This window comes from Pteropus medius, unplaced genomic scaffold, assembly GCF_902729225.1.
Source record: "Pteropus medius unplaced genomic scaffold, Ma_sr-lr_union100, whole genome shotgun sequence".
In the NCBI taxonomy this organism is placed as follows: domain Eukaryota; kingdom Metazoa; phylum Chordata; class Mammalia; order Chiroptera; family Pteropodidae; genus Pteropus; species Pteropus medius.
The window spans coordinates 18,938,403-18,959,233 of record NW_024342471.1 but is presented as its reverse complement, the minus strand read 5'-3'; the positions used below and the strand labels follow the sequence as shown (position 1 = coordinate 18,959,233).

Sequence of the window (20,831 nt, the reverse complement as noted above, 5' to 3'; positions counted from 1 at the left end):
CCGTTAGTGTCATGACCTTACTTTACAGCTGTGAAAAGGAAGGTGACATGCGACCGCTCCTAAGTGAAAGAGTAGGGCCTCTGTCTATCACTTTTGTCTGCAGTGATGCAGCCCAAAACACTGATCCCTCGAAGGGCTGCTCCATCATTGTCTGGGGAACATATTAAAAACCCAAGTTCCTGGGACTCACCCCAGAGCTGTGAGGGTGGGGCCTGGGAATGCTACGTTTAATCAGCACCCCAAGTGATGCTGGTAAGAAGCTGGGCTCAAAACCGCTGTCATAAAAGGCGGACTCTCCTCTCCTCTCCACCCCCTACCTTGACTGTATTCCTGGGGGACAGCGAGGCTGGTCAGGACAGAAAGATGGAGAAGTGGGTGAACCAATCACCCAGAGGACAAGCAACTGTACACTTAGCTGCACAGAAATATCTGTCCCCTTGTTATAAGGATCTTTAGTTCCGTCACTTGAAGACAGCACACTTACTTGGTCAGGACAATGGAGACTGCATCGTTGAGAATACTCTCTCCAAAAACCAGCATGTTGAGCACTGGGTCCACGTGAAGTGCATTGAAAATAGCAATAGTAGCCACTGGATCAACAGCAGAAATCAGGGAGCCAAAAGCAAAACTGGAAAGAAGGGAACAAGAAGGGGAAATTCTGTAATGCTTACCACTTGGTCCACATATGAAAACATTAAAGCCGAGGACTGCAGTTGATATAATATCATAGTACATACCGCAGCCAAAGCAACTACACAGGACAGTATATTGTTCTCCACTTATAATGTCTGCAAAGTGACACTCTGGGTGGAGCAGTGAAGGGCCCACTTAACAGGACCCGTTAGGAATGGCTGCTTTTCCACTATAAGTATCAAGACCAGTGATGACGGGAGATCTTAAATGCATGAGTCTTCCCAGCCTTCTTGGTCAGAGCAGCTGGAACCGTGATGGCTCAGCAGCCTCCCCCAAATGACCCAGCGGCTCCTGGGTCTGGCCTCTGCTTTGCCCCTGCTACCATCTGTGACTGACCACAGCCTCCACTTAGATTTGTAACATCTAAGAAAATGCCAAGATGATCATCTCTAACAAAGCCTGGACCTAAGTAAGTCTTGAGAGAGAGAGAGAGTGAGAGAGAGCGCGCGCGTGAGCCTTCTGTCCCCTCAAACTGCTACGCCTGGCACTGCCTTCTTTCTGCATGGCAGAAGGGTTAGGTCTGCCTCTTCTACAACACAAAACACCGAGCCCCAACAGACAGCCGGGCGTGAGAGACACAGACAGGGACTATTTGCCTCTGCTTCCCTCTCACCAGCTCGCAGCCTGGGAGGGAAGAGGGAGCTACTCGGCCTGAGGACGGAGTGTGCTCTGTCCCCTCTGCCATTGCCAGCAACCCTCCATGGTCACTGGACTCTGGGCTCAGGGAGAAGCGTGCTGGCAGGAGGAGGTGCTTGGCTGCCTTACCAGTCACAGTTCTCTTCGGGAAATGAATAATCTAGCATTCTGGTTTCCATGGTAACTCCCTGCGAGTTTGACTAATGTGAATTCGTGCAAGAGAGCCTGCTCACCTCAAGGAGAGTCTCCAGATCCCAAGCCGAGGACCAGACCCAAAAGGTCTCAGCTCACACTCCGGGTCCCAGGCCTTCCCTGTCCTCACAGAGGTTGTCACGTGCATTACGAGCTGTGACTGTACCTGCCTCTTGCCCTCACTGTGAGTGCCAGCGGGGTGGGCGCTGTGTTTCAGTCCCGAGTATATTCCCAGGACCTGTGCTGACCTCGGCCCAGAGATTTGTGGAAGGCGGGCAGCAGGCAGGATGGAGGGAGGGACAGAAGGAAAGGGAGTGCCATCAGACAGATGACTGCCAGCCCGGGAGGCCGTTTCGTCTGGGGCTTGTGTGCTGCAGCCCAGACACAGAGCTTCTGGTGCCTCCTCCTCTTACTGCCACTCTTGTCGCCCACAGAAACATCACAAGGGCTTTGAAAAAAGACTGTCTAAAAGGGGGAAGAAGATGCAGGGTGCGTGCATTGGGGGGACAGGCCTGGGGGTTCCTGGTGAGCTGTTTGCTCCGCTCAATTGCCCTGCCCCTATCCCCCAGTGCAGTGCAGCAGCGGACAGCCCGGTTCTCCCTGCTCAACGTCCATACACCCTGGCTTTGGTAAAAGTGCCCTAACTTTCCTTTGGGGAGCCACCTTACTTACTCTCCATCCATGTAGTGGCACGGGGCTCTGGGAGTGGACAGGAAGCCCAAGCCTGGTCGTCGATGGCCGTCACCAAGCATTTTAGCAGGTCATGGGGAATTAGGTTGGCCCTTGTGGCAGGGATGGCTGACGTAAGGGTGATGTGAGCCCAGAGCCATGAGCGCGGCCACATGGGGCGAGTGTGCCCAGCTCTTCCCTAGTTCGTCATAGAGCCTGTGGCATCCTGAACTGGAATCAGAGAGCAGGAACCAGAAGATGGACTGATGAATCATCAGTTAGAATGGTTGGTCAGAAGGATGGACAGAGGGAGGGGTGCGTGTTAAAGCGAATCAAGTGGAACAGTAATTGTGGACTCCAGGTGGTGGTCACACGGCCACCGCTGGACAACGCTTCTTCACCTTCTCTGTTTGGAATTTTCATAATAAAAAGTTGGAGGCAAATGCTCTGCATAAATCATGTAACACATTTGCTTTGGTTGAGAATCTAAATCAGGCAGAGCATTTCTGATAGCAACTATGAAAAGTCTGAAATATGAACTTCTTGAGTCATCAGAGGTCAGAATCTAAGGGGTCATGTAATCATGCCACCAGATGTCCTATTTCACACCTTCAAGACCCAGTATTTTAAAAGGCCAGAAACTAGAAGTTAACTTAAAAATGTGTTTTATTTCACCATCTCAAAGAATAGCAACATGAAGGAAACAATACAGAATGGTGAAATAATTCAGGGTGTATTTATGCATAAAATCTCTCTCCAGCAGAAATATCACTAAAATAAAATCTTCTTGTGACAAAGTTATTTTTTAACATTTTCTATAGTGCAGAGGTCTGTGGGTCTCATGTTTGACCTGCACGGTATCTGGAAAAACTCAATAAATTGTCAACATTGAAAACTGGAAAATTCCCTATTAAAATCTAGAAACCTGGCTTCTTTTGAAAAAAATTGAAAAAATCTATCTAGTAATTCTGGGCCGTTAATGGCAATCACTAGGTGGAGCTACGAAGTGGCTGTCCCCTTCAGACAGGGTGTGCTCTCTGATTCATCAGATTCTCTGTCACCACCTCTACGCATGCACCTGGCCAGCTCTCCTCTGTGAAGTGCCCTGCCAGGCTCTGCAGCTCTGTGGGTTTGTGACTGCTGGCTAATTTCTCCCAGAGCACTTCTCATCCGTGGGACTATTTCCAACAGGAAAGGGAGGGTCTGCACATGGAAGAAGAAACTTCACCTGCTCTTATTCTGCTTGTCTAAGGGACGATTTTCTTATTCCTCTCCCCCAAACATCCCAAACATTGGTTCAACTCAATTTCACAAAAATTTATCAGGCATTTTCTGTATCTCTAACCCGTTGCCCCCAAACAGGTTGAAGAACTGAATGCTACGACATCTTCCTCTACTTCGAGTGAGCATTGGGCATTTCTTTTCACTTGAAAAATATCTACAAAATGCAAGGCATCAGTTCTGTTTTATTTCCAGCTCCTTATGGAAGAGAAATTTGACTTTTGCTACTTGATTATATATCAAAACTATCTTACAGTCAAAGCTCTGAAATTTATGTCCCTGGGAGAAAAATGAAGTTGGACTTAATGTTATTGGAGGCACATTTCCCATGAAAAGGGCTCCAAGAATCTAGTCCCAACTTGCTGCTAAAGGCTGAAAGCTCTGGCTGGTCCGGTGGGAGGGACCCAGAGCTAAGCATATGGCCCCACTTCCCAGTACCCCTTCCCCGACCCCTGGTGGGCCACAGGGCAGAACCAAGTGCTGACTGTGGGCATAAAAACACAGAGCAAGGCTGCATCCTTGCTGGATTTCTCAGAGGGGAGACCAGGCAGCACACTGTTTGTGTACTTCTTGGGCACTAGATCTGGCACCTTCTGAGAGACAGCTGCTTGGGTTGCTTCTTGCTAAGCTGATTATGTCCATGGGAATAGCTTCAGACTGGGGACATCAGCCATAGAGCCCCGGCCCTGTCTTCTTCCCCTGCCCCCACCCCTTGGTGTGACTCGCACAGTAAAGATCCACACCTCACTTCCCCCTCCATCCCTAATCCGTCAAGATGACAACTTTTCATTGCCGCCCATTGAAAAGACTTAGAAATCAGATGGAGATGATTCTTAATAATAAAAGAACAATGGGGCAGCCTGTCGTGGGGGGCGTGGCAGTTAACCCTTCAGGGTTATTCCTGCCAAAACTTAAACTAAATTAATCATTTCAATCAACAATGCTCTCCGAAATTCCTCAATTTAGTTTTCATTCATTTCAGAGACACGAATTAAGTCAGAATAGATTCTACAGCAGAAATCATCAGCAAAACAAAGAGAGAAAGAATAGAGAAATACCACACCCAGGAATTAATGTGGAGAACATTTTCCCTGGTCTCAAAAGTAGTCACATGGGTATTACAGCATGAAAGATTTACCTGTCTGTCATGTTGAGTTTAGAGATTACATCAGCCTGTAAAATAAAACACACAAACACACAGACACAAAAAAAACCCCTGGAGAACAGCCAAGAAGATTAAAATGTCCGTTAGTGCTTTATCACAAGCTAAATAAGGACATTAATCTTCAGTTTTCAAACCACTTGAAAAATAAAAGAAACTTGTAGGTTTTAGTTTAAACATGCATTCGATTACCATACAAAAGTATGGAAAAGAATGCTACATTTTTCGAGCCAAACTATAGTTTTCTTTGCTAAAGTTTACTCCCACTTGGTACTAGAAGCCGAGCAATGGAGAAGGCTGCATGACAGATTTATTCTGGTGCCATTGAGACAGCAGTAAAGGTGAAAATCAGATGGAATAATGGGCTTTAGCCTACAGCCGTCAAAAGCAGCAAACACATCTGACACACATTAGAGAAATCTGCCCGTCACCCAGATGCCAGAGCCTCAAACTTTCTGCCCCTGATGACAAAGGACATGCATAGCTGTGCTTAATGCAAAACCACAGACACTACCTTCCTAGGTAGGTTGGCTTTAAATGAATTCAAATAATTTGAACCCAAAGTACAGAACAATTGAGGACACTGGTTTAGCAATGGTAGAAAATCTAGAATATATAAATCTAAGGTGGTGGACAAGTTAGAATTGAGTGAACACACTGAGACTCATTTTTGATTTTTAAAATGCAAAATTTTATTTAAAAAACAGCATTTAACTCTGATTCTGACAACACAACTGATATTACTATAATTTAAAGATCTTGATGGTATAATTCTGCTTTATTTTTAGGTATTCCAACTTAAGACAATACTGGTTTGCAAATAAGAGCAAATACTTTTGGGGATTATGGAAAAGATTCACTCAATTCCAGACATCAAAGCTGAGGCCACTAGAAACAATTTTAGCATGACTTTACCGTGCCTCTTATGAGTCTAGATTTCCTGACGGAACTTTACGTTGAACATGAAACCCAGGCCTAGTGAGGTATTCCTAACCCACCTCCCTGCACTAGCTCTAAGCATGTAAGATTTTAAAAGTTTTTCAAAGATGTTTTTCTTACCTGGCCCAGAAAATAAATTCCTCCACCTACTACAAAAGCGGAAATTGCTGTACCGAAAACAGCAAACAAGGTGATGGAACCAATATTTTGAAAGAAGTTACCCTGTTTGAATGAGCAGAAAGGAGGGAAATGATTAGAAAAGCTGGTCAGGTCGGTGCAGGCCTGGACCCCCACACCTGGCCCTCCTCACACGCTTGGTTCTCTGCAAAGGGCACCATCGCCCACCCCTTTTGGCAAGCTGGAAACCTGGCAGTCCTCCCTCAGCCCCACAGCGACTGCAGAGCCTAGTCCTGAGGCTCTTACTTTCCCCACGTCACTCACATCTCCTACTTCTCTCCACTGCCATCTCTATCGCCCCTGCCAAGCTACCATCATCTCTCCCCAGGACCGCTACAATAGCTTCTGACACGTCTCAACCATTCCTGGCCCCTTGCCCTCCATTCTTCAAAGGATTCCAGAATGATTTTTTGCAAAAGACACATCTGACTGTGCTACCTTCACTCTGACCCCGACTTCCGCTAGAAATGAAGCTAAAACCCCACCAAAGCCTGGATGGTTTGACCCTTTAACCCCCCCCTTTGTTTTCTGGGTGCCAGTCATGCTGGTGACTTTTGTTCTTCAAACACATTGTTCCTTGGGCTTGGACCACTCTTCCTTCCTCTTCGCTTGGTGAACTTTGTAATCATCCTAGGATCTCGGGACATTTTGACTCTTCCTGAGGGAAACCTTCTCTGATCCCTTAGCCAGGTCAGATCCTGCTCTACGCTCTCAATGCACAATGACCCACCTCCTGGTAGCACTTGCCATGGCTGAAATTTTGTTTTTTATGTAACTATTTGACAGATTCTGTCTTTCCCTCTAGGCTGCAGGCTCAACGGGGGCAAGGACTACATCTGTTTTTGTGCAACGTCACCGACCAAATGCCTATCAGCTACAAGACGAATAGGTACCAAAAGAATTAACTGTGTTTCATGTCTGATCAAAGTCCAAAGTTTATACAACTACGATTTTTCATTTCAATAAGAAAAGGTGCATTACTACAAAGAACGTCAAGACAGTAGGCTATACCACCAGAAACTCCTTTTGGTCGTCCAGGACTTTTAAACAATTTTGTTTCACTCTGTTAGGATCATCCTCGAATCTAAATATGACAGGTAAATATATATTTCCATCTACGTATCATTTAAGAGAAAATATTTGAGTCCAAGTAGCATCATAATATCTTTCAAATTTTCATAAAATTAAGAAAATTAGCTGTTTATTAGAATCTCGTGGGCTCCACTTAGGAACAACACTAGAAAAACTTGGTGGTCCTTGGCTATGAGCTAGACAAGGAACCCACCCCATCTCTGCTCAGAAACTGCCACCCCATAGACAATAGGAACTGACATTTTAAAGCTCACTTCAAAAAGATGTCTCCAGCTCAACCCTGGCAGCCTACTAATCCTACCTCCTTCAGAAAGTTTCTTTGCTTCATTCGTTGCAATTTTGGTTTGGTTGCCCCAAATCTGACATTCAATTACTCTGTTTGGCATATCAATCTTTAATGCACAAAGAACTTTAAACTAACTCAAGGCAAACGCAATGATTTGTTTTTTTTCTAAACAAAAGGCTTTTATCTATGAGTTTTTCTTTGAAAAAGCTGCTTTATTTTGTTATTTAAAAATAGATAAAAGAAGTCTTGGTCTGTTCAGAGGAGCTAATGCTGATAACATACATGTAGTTGTTATTCAAAAATAAATTTGAATGAGTAAAACTGCCCTGTTCTACCACATGTATGTAACATAAGCATGATCAAAACCAATAGCTATTCTTGATAACCCAGTCCCTTCTGATTCAATTTCTGGCAGTAGTAGAGAGTACAAGCACACGGCCTTGATTACAGCCAACAGACTATAACTAAAAGGTTTGTAATTTGAATCCTTTAGAGCGTACATATTTCAAGTGTGTTGTCAAATCATGAATACAATATAATTTTGTTGAGTTTGAAATAAACTGAATTTTTGCTTAAAGGAAAAAAAAACTTATGTAGTTGGTTAATATTAATCTGGATATTGAAAATTTACCTAAATTCAAGTTAGCACACTATAAGAACTTCCCTTTGCTACATAAAGCAAATTTATCTGTTTCTCTCGGACATAATGAATGTTCTAGTCTTTGTATGATATTAATAAATTAAAGAGCCAATACCTGCCTACCTGATGCATATCAACTGAGAACAGTCTTACTGAAATTTTTATTCCAAATCTAAATTTACATTAGCAAATAAAACAATACTAAAATAAAACATTCAAAGTTGACTACTTATCTTCTTTGGGAGAGGGTAGGAAATGGACAGAGCCTCTGAATCTGCATTTCTAACATATTAGTACCTTTCACATAAACTGTCATGTTTTCTGCTGGAAAGATATCTTCAAAGAAATGTTTTTCTAAGAAACTAATATTTTCCTCAAATTTTGAACAAGTTTATTTCTCCCCCCCAAAATTAGAAAACTTTACATGCTCTAACACAATAATCATAGTGTACTTTTAAGTCAAAATCAAATCAATTTCTTCAGCATTGTTTTGAAATACATAATCTGTTCATAGTTCCTTTAAGATTTACAAAATGAAAGAAATGAAAGAGTGAAAAAGACATTGACCTGAAATTCCTTTGCCTGTTTTCTTTTTAAATGTCAGTAATGGTTTATAATAAGACTTGGGAATTTTTTTTCTTACGTTAAACTTCTTTTTCACATTTTCTCTGGATAGATACACAATAAAATAACTTTTAAAAAAATCTGGACCGAATCTCTTAGAATATTTTGCTTTAGTACCCAGGTGAAAAATTAAAGCGTTAATTTGTATGTTTTAACCAAAACCTTCTTGACAAATTTAACTCTCAAGTTTAATATGTTATTGTCTATAATACTACTAGTAATATTAATATTACTGCTAACAGATATTACTATTAATAACAAGAAGCACTACTGTTTATTTGATGTGATGGGTAGTGCTTTGTATACATTCTTTCCTCTAGTGTAAATCTCAAAGCAACTTGAGAAGTAGGCTTTTGGGGTTTTTTTGGCTTTTGTTTTTAATTTCTGTTCTACCCCAAAGGAACCTGTAGGGGGCAGCACATGATTAGATGTAGGTATCTGGCTCCAGGGTCTTTCTCCAAGGGTAGGCCAAACTTAGTCCTTCCAACTTTCATAATTTTTTTTTATCACATTCACAAAATAACTTTTGTATTACTAACATTTTAATTTAATTTGAATCTGTTTTGAAACAAAAACATTTATATTTAAAGAAAACATAGGCAAAGGGAAAAAAAACCCATGCACACACAGAAAAGTGGCTTAAAAAGTGAGACCCTCCCACCCAGGCAGAAAGCACCCCACTGGAAGTTGGAGGACAGAGATCAGATATGACAAGGCAAAGCAGGGACCTGAGCAGGGGCCCGTGATGCTCTCTTCAGGCTGGAGCTGGGGAGCCAAGAGTGGGAGGAACAACTGTGGGACGAGGAGGATGGGCCAGAAGGAGCTGGAGGACTGGGCGGAAGGAGGGGGCTCCAGCCTAGAAGGAGGAGCTGGAGACTGGGGACTAGGGGAATATCAGCTGGGAGTTGAAGCCCAGGGCAGTGCAGAGAGAGGAGACACTGAAGGGTGAATGGGCCGAAGGAGGGAGAAAGGCCCTACATGGTGAGCTGAGAGAATCAAAAGGCCTGGGGCACATGTCCCTGTCCACCCTGGACAGTCTATCCTCTTAACACGTGTCAGTCTGTGTCCAACAAGAAAATTCAATGTGTTGTCCGTGTACCACTTAAAATCACTTTGGCCATCTTCCTAAGCAAAGTACTCCTCTATGGAAAACGCTAATTTATTAAGCCACAGTGCCTGGAACCACCGACCACATGTGCTCCTCTCCACAAGTCAGGCCGTCCAGTCCGGCTTCCACCACGCATGCCCAGGACGTTCGCACAGAGCCTCCACTGCTAAATTAACACCCAGGCTTTTAAGGAACTTGCCTCACCAACATGGGATGCCATCCAGACCAGAAATACTACTGTTTGCCTGAGTCTTACCTTGTGTAATGAATATCCTGACTCAAATATGATAGGCGGAAGCAACAGGAGGAAAAACATATTTGGACGAAACATCTCTTCTTCCTGTAAATAAAATGGGTATTTTAAGAGATGTGGAATGTGTGTAATTAAGAAATAAATCCATCAATGAAGAGCCAAAGTAATTCTCTCAGGGCCTGGCCCAGTGCAAACATATGATGTTTAAACAACTACCTGATAATAAAACCAAGCAGGAAGAGAGACACCCACTCCACACAAAACAAACAAACAAACAAACAAACAAAAAACCCCAAAATGTACATTTAAAAATATAGGACAGGAAATTTTAAAAGGTGACCAGCAAAACAAGTAGCAGAATGAACTGTTTCCGAACACACAGTGGTAGGATTTTTATTCTTTACTAAGAAAATTAATTTTAGTATAAAAAACATTTCATTTCTAATAGAATGCTTTCAAAAGTAACTCTCCAAATTGTAATCTTCCAGGAAAAAGGTAACAGTAAGCCCTAAAACGATCCACTTAGAGCAAGAGTAAAGCCTACACATGTTTAAAACAGCCCTGCTTTTTCTCTGCCTGTCACAGACAACTCTGCCATTTTCCTAAATTTGACTACGATAAATGAGTGCCCCGCCTGATGCCCTCATGACTTGAGACAAAGTTATAAAGCGAGTCCCTTGGCATGCTTTCAGATTCGAAAATTAAGTATAATTATGAAAGGCATTTCTAGAATGTGGACATTTTGGGGTGGATGAAATAGCACATTCATTTTCTACAGTAATATATCTCTCTGATTGTTGTTGGATTGGGGAAAAATACGTATTAGTTTTCAAGCCCAAAATGATTACATGTAACACACAGTCTATTAAATACTGTAAAATCAGGCTCTTTTTCATATGAAAATGTCCATCCCACAATCCTCACAGTCTGATTTCTTGTCAAAATCCCTATTTGAAAGAATGATTAAATGTATTCTTACAAATGTACAGCTGTTACCATAAAGACTAAAATAACATTCAAATAAGGCTCAAAATAGAAGCAAATGACAACCTCTGAAAATGCCTTATTAAGTCTTAAAATAACTGCCCGTACAACAGACTCATGACTCAGACTGGGACCATGTGAAAAGAAATGGGCCGAGCTCTGTGTTTTGTGGGGCAATCAATTCTCAGGATCTGTGCAGTGGGCCAACCACCGTATAGATTCTTTTGGAGTTTCAGGAACTAAATGTCCCCTGGGAAAAAGGAGAACCCGCCTTCAGTGGGTTGCGCAGTGTCCTCCAGCCCCAGTTCACATCCACCTGGAACCTCGAAATGTGACCTCATTTAGAAAATGGGTCTTCGTAGATGGAATTAAGGGAAGAATCCAGATGGGATTTGCACTGGATTAGGGTGGGTCCCGAACCCAATGGGAGTGTCCTTACCAGGGACAGAAAAGAACACACAGAAACAGAGAAGAAAGTCATGTGAAGACAGACTAAGGCAGAGATACGAGTCACGCGGCCACGGCCAAGGAATGCCTGGGACCAGCAAGGAAGGGTTCTCCCTGAGAGCCTGGATTCCCTCCGTAGAAGGAGTGTGGCTCTGCTAACACTTCGATTTCAGACTTCTACCCTCTGGAACTATGAGAAGAAATCTCTGTTGTTTTAAGCTGCCCAGTGTGGGGTAATATGTTAAAGCAGCCACAGGAAATGCATATACCACCTGACAGTGAATAATGTTACAAGAAGGTCCCCGGTTCCTTCTGGCGACATCTCCCCCCAAACAGTCTGAGATGATTGTAGGAGGAACTTAAGCAGACTGACCCTTTCTGATTCTTTTTCAATCCCAATTAAGTTAAAGACAACTCAGTCCCGGTGCTGCCACGTGCAAAGCCTCTCTCCAGTGTGCTGATCTTTCATTTTGACAGAGAGAACAGGCTTGATTGACCTCAGAGGCTTCAGGAGGCTGAGGTACTATTTTGTTTTTATCATATTTATTTATAAAAACAATACTGGTTTTCCATTGAAAACAGTACTATGATGCTTCCTTTAAAATAAATGTATACAGAGTACACCAATGTTCATAGCAGCATTATTCACAAGAGCCAAAAGGTGGAAACAACCTAAGGGTCCATCAACATATGAATGAATACACAAAGTGGAGTACAGGCCTACAATGGAATGTTATTCAGCCAGAAAAAGAAAGGAAATACTGATGCCTGATATGACACGGACAAATCGAAAACACAACATGCTAAGTAAAATGAGCCAGACACAAAAGGCCGAATGTTGTATTATTTCACTTATATGAGGGACCTAGAACAGGCAAATTCATAAAGACAGAAAGTAGAAATGGGCTACTAAAGAAATAGAAAATACTAAAAGAATAGAAAGTAGGGAGAGGAGAATAGGGCGTTGTTTAATGGGTAGAGTTTCTACTTAGGATGATGAAAAAGTTCTGGAAATAGTGCTGATGATTATCCAATGTCGTGAGTATATTTAATGCCACTGAATTGTACACTTAAAAATGGCTAAAACGGTAAGCTTTGTTATGTATAATTTACCACAACAAAAGCTTTTCTTAAAGAAAAAAACTTACAAAATGTATATAAATATAAAAGCAAGTTGATGTAAAGGACTATACTAAGCATACGACAATACAGGCAGAAGGCAGGCCCAGTGAGACAGTCTGAACATAGGACTTCATGGAGGGAAGACACCAAGCTGCATTGTTTTTCTCATCTCCAATTGCTCCCTGCAGTACCCGGTTTCCAAACAGGTGGCCTGCCTCTCACTTGGGCTTTCCACAAACACCTGTTCCTCCAGGAAGCTGCCCCAACTGCCCCTGCCTAGAACCTTTGTCTTTTTCTGAGGCCAAGCCCTGGTTGCCTGGATGGCTCTTCGGACACCTAATTATATTCGTCACCCAACTTCAGTTCATTTGTCTGTACTATTAAATGTATTACTATTATTTCAACTTGAAAAGAAACATCCGTTGAAAAATAAATTTGATAAGACTGAAGCTCATAAAACTAAAAGTGAGAGATAACCTCCCCACTACTCCTATTACTCAGAACAGGGGTCACCAACCCAAAGGCTCCCTGGGGCCTAGGGGATTACCAGGGGAAGAGCAGCTCAGTGCCTGGATCTCTGCTGGGCAGAATGTGGGCCTGGTGTTTAGAGAGCTTCTGCTTTTTAAAGAGAAGCTAGAAGTTCAGATTTTTATGTGAAATTTCCAGGATTTTATATAGATTCATAGTATTTTGAAATCAAACAATTTTTAATTGTTTTAAAATAAATTCCAATTTTGATCAACTGATTTCAAATCAAATCAAACAAAATGCATTAGGTGCGACGTGTACACATCAGGCTACAACCAGCCCAGGAGTAGAGAAAAGGTTCCAGTGTGCACCCACAGTGAGGATGGTTACAGTTGCTAAGTTGCAGGAAGGCAGAGGTACCATCCCTGAAGTGCTCCAGGGGGGCCGGCCCAGCCCCCGCTGAGAGGGGTTCTATAATATTAGGGGTTGAATATATATTTGAGAATTTATTTAATACATACAATAATTCCCGAATATTATTTATAACAGTTTCAAATTGTTTTAGGTCAGACTAGACAGCTTGTTTTGCAAATTTGATACTCTACAGTTTAATAGGTAAGTAATTCCCAGCACCTAGGAGATGCGACAAAGTAGGAGGGGCTCAAATGTTATAAATTTTCACCATACAATTCTTTAATATTTTGAAATGGACCTTATTTCCATCCACAAAATCAATTTTGTAACACGCTTTTAATCCCTCTACTCAATATGGATGTTCAAGTTTAAGTTGAAATTCAAGTTTCAATTAATCTCTATACCACAAGATGATGCTCATGCTCTCATGACCACTGTGTAAACATAAAGGTAGGGACATCCTCAAGTTGAGGACAGCACGGTGCGGGGGAGAAAATATAGAATACACAGGGCCAAAAAGTCTGGACACATGACTCGACTCAGCCACTTTCTAGTTCTGTGACGTTGGACATGTCTTGACTTCTTTGAGCGTCGCTTTTTTCATCTGTAAACATGTGGTGATAAGAATACCCAATCCACCTCCCATGGATGTCATGAGGACGACGTGAGCTATGGTTTGTAAGGCATTCAGTGAGCTCTACAGTGCTGGACAAATGTGTTTTCTTATTCTCAACTGTCAGAATGGAATTGAGAGCAATAAACATTGCTTAATGTTTAATGCTAATTAGAGCCTTTCTCTAAGATTATAAAAATCTGTATAAATAACAAAACATAATATCGAGTGCTCCCATGTTAACTTGAAGCAGTGTGAGATTTATACTTTTTTAAAAAAAAGTCAGATGTAAAGATATCAACTCTAACAGAATGTTTAAAAAAATTAATGGGATAATATAAACTTCACTGATAAGAAAGCCACCATAACCGTAAGTGTTACTAAAATTAAGAACAACTAATAAAAATTGTAATTATGTTAAAAAATGAACAGTTGGGCAAACCTACCTTCCAATTTGCCAGTTTTTTAAACTCTATAATTTTTATAACTGCTCCCATGAGAATACCTAGAAGAGAAAATGTACAGTTTAACATAAATTTAAGGTATGAGAAAGATTACTCAGGTTTATTATTTTAGAGAAACTGAATATTACTATTGTCTCTAAATGGCTTTTACGGATTTCTACAAGTTTTATATCTGAAAACATAAGAATGGAAATTAGTGTGACGTTTAATGAGTCACATGAGTTTCTCACCTACATCTCAGGCAAACAAACTATAATGAAGTCTACAAAAATCTTGGGGGAAAGAAAGCTTTACAAAATAAGGCTCAAGGACAGTCTGCCTGACCCGGAAGATTTTTGTTACATCCTATTATTTTTGTTACACCTATCCATTTTCACTGTGAAACACTTTGCTCCTTATTCCTATCATTTTCAAAAAAGATCCAAGATCACTTTCTGAAACTCAGATGGCAGCTCTATGTAGCGTATTTAGAAAGCTGAAAATAATCTGAAGTAAAAATCTCTGAAATTCCTGGAACAAAACAGACCATCTAAGTTCAGGCATGTTTCCATAAAGCTGACAGGCTCATTACTCCCTCATAAAGAACCTACCAAAAATAATTCTCAAAGAAGCATTGTGGGTACAATTTATGATTGCCTGTTACTCACCAGAAAAATGATTCTTAACCCTGTTGGATCATCAGAATCACCATGGAAGCTTTTTATAAAATAAAGACACCAGAGCAGAACTCCAGACCTACTAAATGGCAATCTCTGCTGGGGGGTGATACAAAGCAAGTCTGAAGACCATGGTCACAGCCACTTAAAGACGAAAATGCCCCTTTCCCCTGCAGAGGAAGGAGCTTTTCCTGTCAACAACAGAAAGTTGAAGAAACACATCTTATTGGGTGGGGTGAAGAGACAATACTGGAACACAGCAGTTTATTAGGAAAAGGAGCTACGCTAATGTCAACTGCCATGGGAAAAAGAGATAAGTAATTTTAACTTCATAAACCTCCATACTATTTGAATATTATTAAAACCATAATAAAATTATTGTGAAAAAGAGACCAAGACAAAATAAATCTGAGCTATAAAGAGAGTCGATGACCATATTTTCAGAATAGGAGTTGTACGTTCACTCGCCAGTGGCATGAAAGCACTGATTCTAACCCCTCTCCAGCTACAGTTCCCCACGTGCTTCTTTTTCTTTATCTCTCTAAATTGTGTATACATTTTGAGTTTTTATGTAAATTTTTATTAACCAAATAGTTCATGAATACTTTGTAAAATATTATAAAAAAGACAAAGGTCCCTTTTGATGAGATCCCATCCCCTACTCTCATCTTCGTTCTCTCTCTCCCTGCCTCAAGGTAGCCAACCATCTTGATAAGTTTGGGGAATATTCTACCATACCCTTCTCTATCTTCTCACATATGTATATTTAAACGTATAGTACTGGGTATGTGTGTGTTTATGTACATACAAGGCACACCTGTGTATATGTATATAAAATCATGGTACTGTAATGTATCTTTCTATTCTCTTCTATTTTGCTCAGTGTTAAGTCTTGATCTATACGCAATAATACATCAGGGATTATTACATGTAGATCTGCCTCATTCCTTTTAACAGCTCTACAGCATAGCATAAAAATGCCACAGATTGAATAAATGTTTCTCCAAAGAAGACATACATATGGCCAATAAGCACACGAAAAGATGCTTATCATAGTCATTAGGGAAATGCAAATCAAAACCACAATGAGATATCTCTTTGTACCCACTAGAATAGTTATTAAAAAAAAAAGAAGGAAACGAGTGTTGGCAAGGATATAGAGAAATTGAAACTCTCATACATTGCTGGTGAGAATGTAAAATGGTGTAATTGCTGTGGGAAAACAGTCTGGCATTTCCTCAAAAAGTTAAACTGAGTTACCATATGGCTCAGCAATTCTACCCAACAGAATTGAAAACGTACCTTCTACAGAAACTTGTACGTGGATGTTCATTAACAGCATTATTTGTAATAGCCCAAAGGAGAAAAGAACCCAAATGTCCATCAACTGATGAATAGATAAACAAAATGTGGTATATCCATATAATGGAATACTATCTGGCAATCAAAAGGAATGAAGCACTGATACATGCCGCAATTTCGGATGAATCCTGAAAACATGCCATGTGAAAGAAGCAAGACACAAAAGACATATTTTATGATCCATTTATATGAAATATGGAACAGGCAAATCTCTAGAGACAGAAATGGTTGTCTAGGGCTGAGGAGTAGGGCTCTGGGGATGAAAGCTAAAGAGTTTCTTTTTGGAGTGATGAAAATGTTCTAAAGTCGATTGTGGTGATAATGGTCATGCAATTCTGTGAATATACTAAAAACCACTGAATTAAGCATTTACAATGTGTAACTTGTATGGTATATGAATTATATCAGTATAACGGTTATCAAAAAAGTGGCCACAGATTATATGATTCCATTTATATGAAATGTCCAGAATGGGCAAATCTATAGAGATGGGAAGTAGGTTAATTGCCAGAGGACGGGGGAAGGTGGAAGCGGGGAGTGACTGCTATTGGGGAGAGGGTTTCTTTTAGGAAGGATGAAAATGTCCCGGAGTTAGTGGTGGTGGTAGTTGCACCACTCTGTGAATATACTAAAAAGCAGTAAATTGTACACTTTGAAATTATGAGGTTTATGGTATATGAATTGAATTTTAATTTTTTGAAAGTCACAATTTAAACTATTCTCCCAAGATGGCTGTCCCCAACTGCTTGCTGTTAACAGCAGTGCTGCAATGAACACGCTTCTTTGTGTGTTTCCCTAAGGCAGATCCAGAGACAATGAATGGCATGAACATTTTTATCTCTGAAAATGCTGCCAAGTTGTCCTCTAAAGTCACTGTACGGATTTACACCAGAGCAATCCCCACAGCCTCACCAAGCCTGGGTGATCATCAGTCTTTAACATCTCTGCCAACATGGTGGGCAAGAAATTGTACTTTAAGGTTTCAGTATGCATTTGCAGTCAATCTGCATTTAGTGATCATTTCTGATTACTAGGAAGGTTGAAACTCCTTTCATGGTTTCAGATTTCATTTTTAAAGCTAGTGTTTTTCTGCCCTACTAAAACCTCAATTTTGTTTTTCCCTTTGTAAATGTATACCAAACTTTAATGCCATGATTAACATTTGTAATTACATATGAAGCAATTACATTTGAAAATCAGTAGTTATTCTATTGTCTAAGCTTGTTCGTATATTATAATTTATGAGGCACTAGGAAGCTTTGTAAAATATGATGTGATATTATTATTACTACTATTACTATAATTATTACTTGAGTAATCTTTTTGAGATGTCCTAAGACTAAACTGTGGCATAGTATTAAATTGACAAACTACTTCTTTACCTTTGGAGACTGAGGTTCAATGCTAGGAGAAATTAATTTATAAAAACCCACACAACTGGCCACCAGATGGAAATAATGCCCTAGATAAAATTTTGTATATTCCTATCAGTAAAAAGAATTTGAGCATGTACCTTCAAGTTACGAATGTTTATTAGTCTAAAAAAGTGCTACTATAGTAAAAATATTACTATATTAATATTAAAATATATTAATATAGTTAATATTAATATATTAATTGATGTATTAATATATTGATGATATAGTGATATATATACACAAAAATAGATTGTAAAAAAGTGAGATTAAAATGAAATAGAAACAGAAATGCTACTATTTTCTTTTGCTCCCAATGGATCTTCATGCACACACCTCATTATGGACACTATTGGATTAAAACAAAACATCAGCAGCAATTAATAATTATTTGTTGAGCCTCTTTGCCCAGGATTTGTCGCTTTAACTTATTTTTAATCCTCAAGAGAATGCTATAGGTAGGAAGGCGAAGAGGATTTAAGAAGCTTGGTCTTGACAGCTCAGAGCCGGCAAGTGACACTGGACTGCTGGCTCCCGGCTGCATTCTCCACCTCACGACGCTAAAGACACAGGGAGACGGCACTGCTGCTCTGAACCACTAACACTCAGCTCTCCCAGAGTGCACTGCTGGCCCACCATTATCACTGCAAAATAGGAATGCTCCTGATAATGAACGTTGCAGGAAAAATGCTTAAAATGTATTAAGTATAATAATCAGGTTACAGAGCAGTATCGAGACCATGATCCTAGCTCCCTTAAAGATATATATGCACACACATATATTTATTTATTTGTACTGTGTTAAACACACACACAGACATGCACACACACACTGTGCCAGACATTGTGCTAAAATATACTTTATTTATTTATTTATTTGCTTATTATTTGTGCTATTTATTTGTACTAATGTATACAATATGTTATTCTGCTCATTCTCACGATTAGCCTATAAGGTAATAAACCATAATAATATAGATGTTAATGTTAAGAGCAGCTAACAGTTACTGACTACTTAACAGGTAGGCAGTACACTAAGTGATTTTTATGTATTACCCTGTTTCGTATCTGCAATCCTATGAAGCAAAGGTACTGTCACCTGCATTTTACAGATAAGGAAACCACGGCTAAGGCTCAGCATCACTTAGCTAGTACATAGCAGATCTGGAATTGTTTTAAAAATAGCTATTTTAATTTTATTTGATTATGTAACAGATGCACATGGTACAAAATTTAAAGGCACACAACAGTATCCAGTGAAAACTTGTCTCCCTTCTACCTATTCCTGGTTCCTTTCCTCCTTCCCAGAGGCCACCAGCGTTCCCAGTTTCTTGGTTACACAGTATGTTTCTTCTGAGAGTGTCTGTACATTTGAAATCACATATGTGCATATAACAGACTTTTTAAGGCGAATGGTAATATAGTATTCTCATTCTTCTGTTCTTTTTAATTTACCACTACATCTTGGAAACCATTCCATATCAATACATGAAGAACTTCCCCACTTTTGTGAACGGCTGCAGTGCGCTCCTCTGGAGGAAAGTGCTACCCACCACTGTGTCCCCTCGCAATGAGTCCTCGGGTGTTTTCCAGCTTCTGCTCTCACTGCCACTCCTGTCTGAGTAAGCACATCATTCTCCGTGTGTGCGGGTATGCACAGGACAAACTCTGAAATAGGGATCGCTAGGCTGAGAGCACAGGCATTTTAAATTTTATAAAGAGCTGCACGTCACCTACAGCTGTTATATCTCTCCTTATAAATTTCAGCTTAAAATATATAAACGGCAAATCAGCCCAATATGGCCAATGAAAATACATATGTAAGCTTAACTAATACGTGCAAAGGACAGTAAGAAGGAAAGAACCCAAAAAGTGATATAAACTCAAACCACGTAGTCATTGGGAGTTCCTTATGACAGATGACAGAGGAGGAAAAAACCTGAGCTTGGTTTATGGACGATTCCGCCAGCCTGACCTTGGTCACTTCGACGTTTGTGCAACAGGCTCACGAATACAGCAGCCATGATGGCAGACAGAAGCTATGCAGGGCCCAATAGCATGAACTTCCTCTCATTGAGGCTACTCTAGTTACTGCCACTGTTGAATGTATGACTGGACAGCCACAGAGACTGACACCCATCCCCTGATGTGGTACCATCCCTTGAGAAGTTCAGCCAACTACATGATGGCAACTCGATTACATTCAGACCCCTTCCATTCATTCTGACTAAGACTGACACGCACACTGGCCGGCATGTCCAAGGGCCCCTAAGCGTGTGATCCACCAAAGTGGGCCTCCACACAACAGGGCATCAAACCAAGAGACTCGCTTTATGGCAAAGGAAGTGCTGCACTGGGTATGTGGCCATGGGCTCCACATGGTCCTGCACCATATGCCACGCCGCCTAGAAGCTGCCAGCCAGCCAGAGTGGTATGATGACTTCTTAAAGATGGAGCTGAGGCGCCAGCTTAGAGATGACAGCCTGTGAGGAATGGAGCGTTCCTCCTCCATACAGCATACTCTTTAAACTAATGGCCTTTATAAGGTGGTATGTCCCCAACAGGCAAGGAAGGGTACAGCACGCAATGGGTAGAGCAAGGGTGGCCCCACTCAACATCACTCTCAGGGAGTGGGGACTCCTACTTGGGAAATTTCTGCTTCCTTAGCCTGAAACTTTAGGCTCAGTGGGTTGAAAGGTCCTGGCTCCTAGAAGGGGACATTACCACCAGGGCTCACATGCTAGGATTTACAAGGCTGCTTCCCAGTCACTTTGGGCTCTTTGTGCCAACAGACCAGCAGGCCTAGAAACAGGCTGCCATGCTGGCCGGAATGACTGATGCTGGCCATCATGAGGACACAGATCTCTCACTACACAACGGGGCAAAATGTAATATAATTCACTTATGCAATACTTTTTAACCATAGTGATTTTTTGAAAATTCTTTAAAATATTGTTAGTGTGTTTGTCAGCTATAATTATAGAACCAAGTTATACCATAATAAGGTACTTTTGAAAATCGGTCGTTGAATCTACCATTTACACTCAGGTAGATACTACCCCAAAGATACTCTAAAGGACAGAAAACCGGCCAGTGAGATGGGAATCAGACCTCAGAGCTGTCTGTCTGTTTTC

At 40.9% G+C, this 20,831-nt stretch overlaps 1 protein-coding gene across 4 annotated transcripts in view; it reads right to left on the bottom strand.

The window, feature by feature from the left end:
• SLC9A8 (solute carrier family 9 member A8) overlaps positions 1-20,831 on the bottom strand; it is a 59,657-nt gene that overhangs the window by 25,971 nt on the left and 12,855 nt on the right. For 3 of the 4 annotated variants that reach the window (XM_039864572.1, XM_039864574.1, XM_039864575.1), the window contains exons 4-8: positions 14,247-14,305; positions 9,756-9,839; positions 5,693-5,794; positions 4,610-4,644; positions 485-628 (exon numbers count right to left, since the gene is read on the bottom strand). In XM_039864572.1, the coding sequence (XP_039720506.1) occupies positions 485-628; positions 4,610-4,644; positions 5,693-5,794; positions 9,756-9,839; positions 14,247-14,305 (424 nt within the window). Of the gene's footprint in view, positions 1-484; positions 629-4,609; positions 4,645-5,692; positions 5,795-9,755; positions 9,840-14,246; positions 14,306-14,911; positions 16,028-20,831 lie in introns of those variants that run through there. The other variant, XM_039864576.1, reaches the window with a different exon arrangement.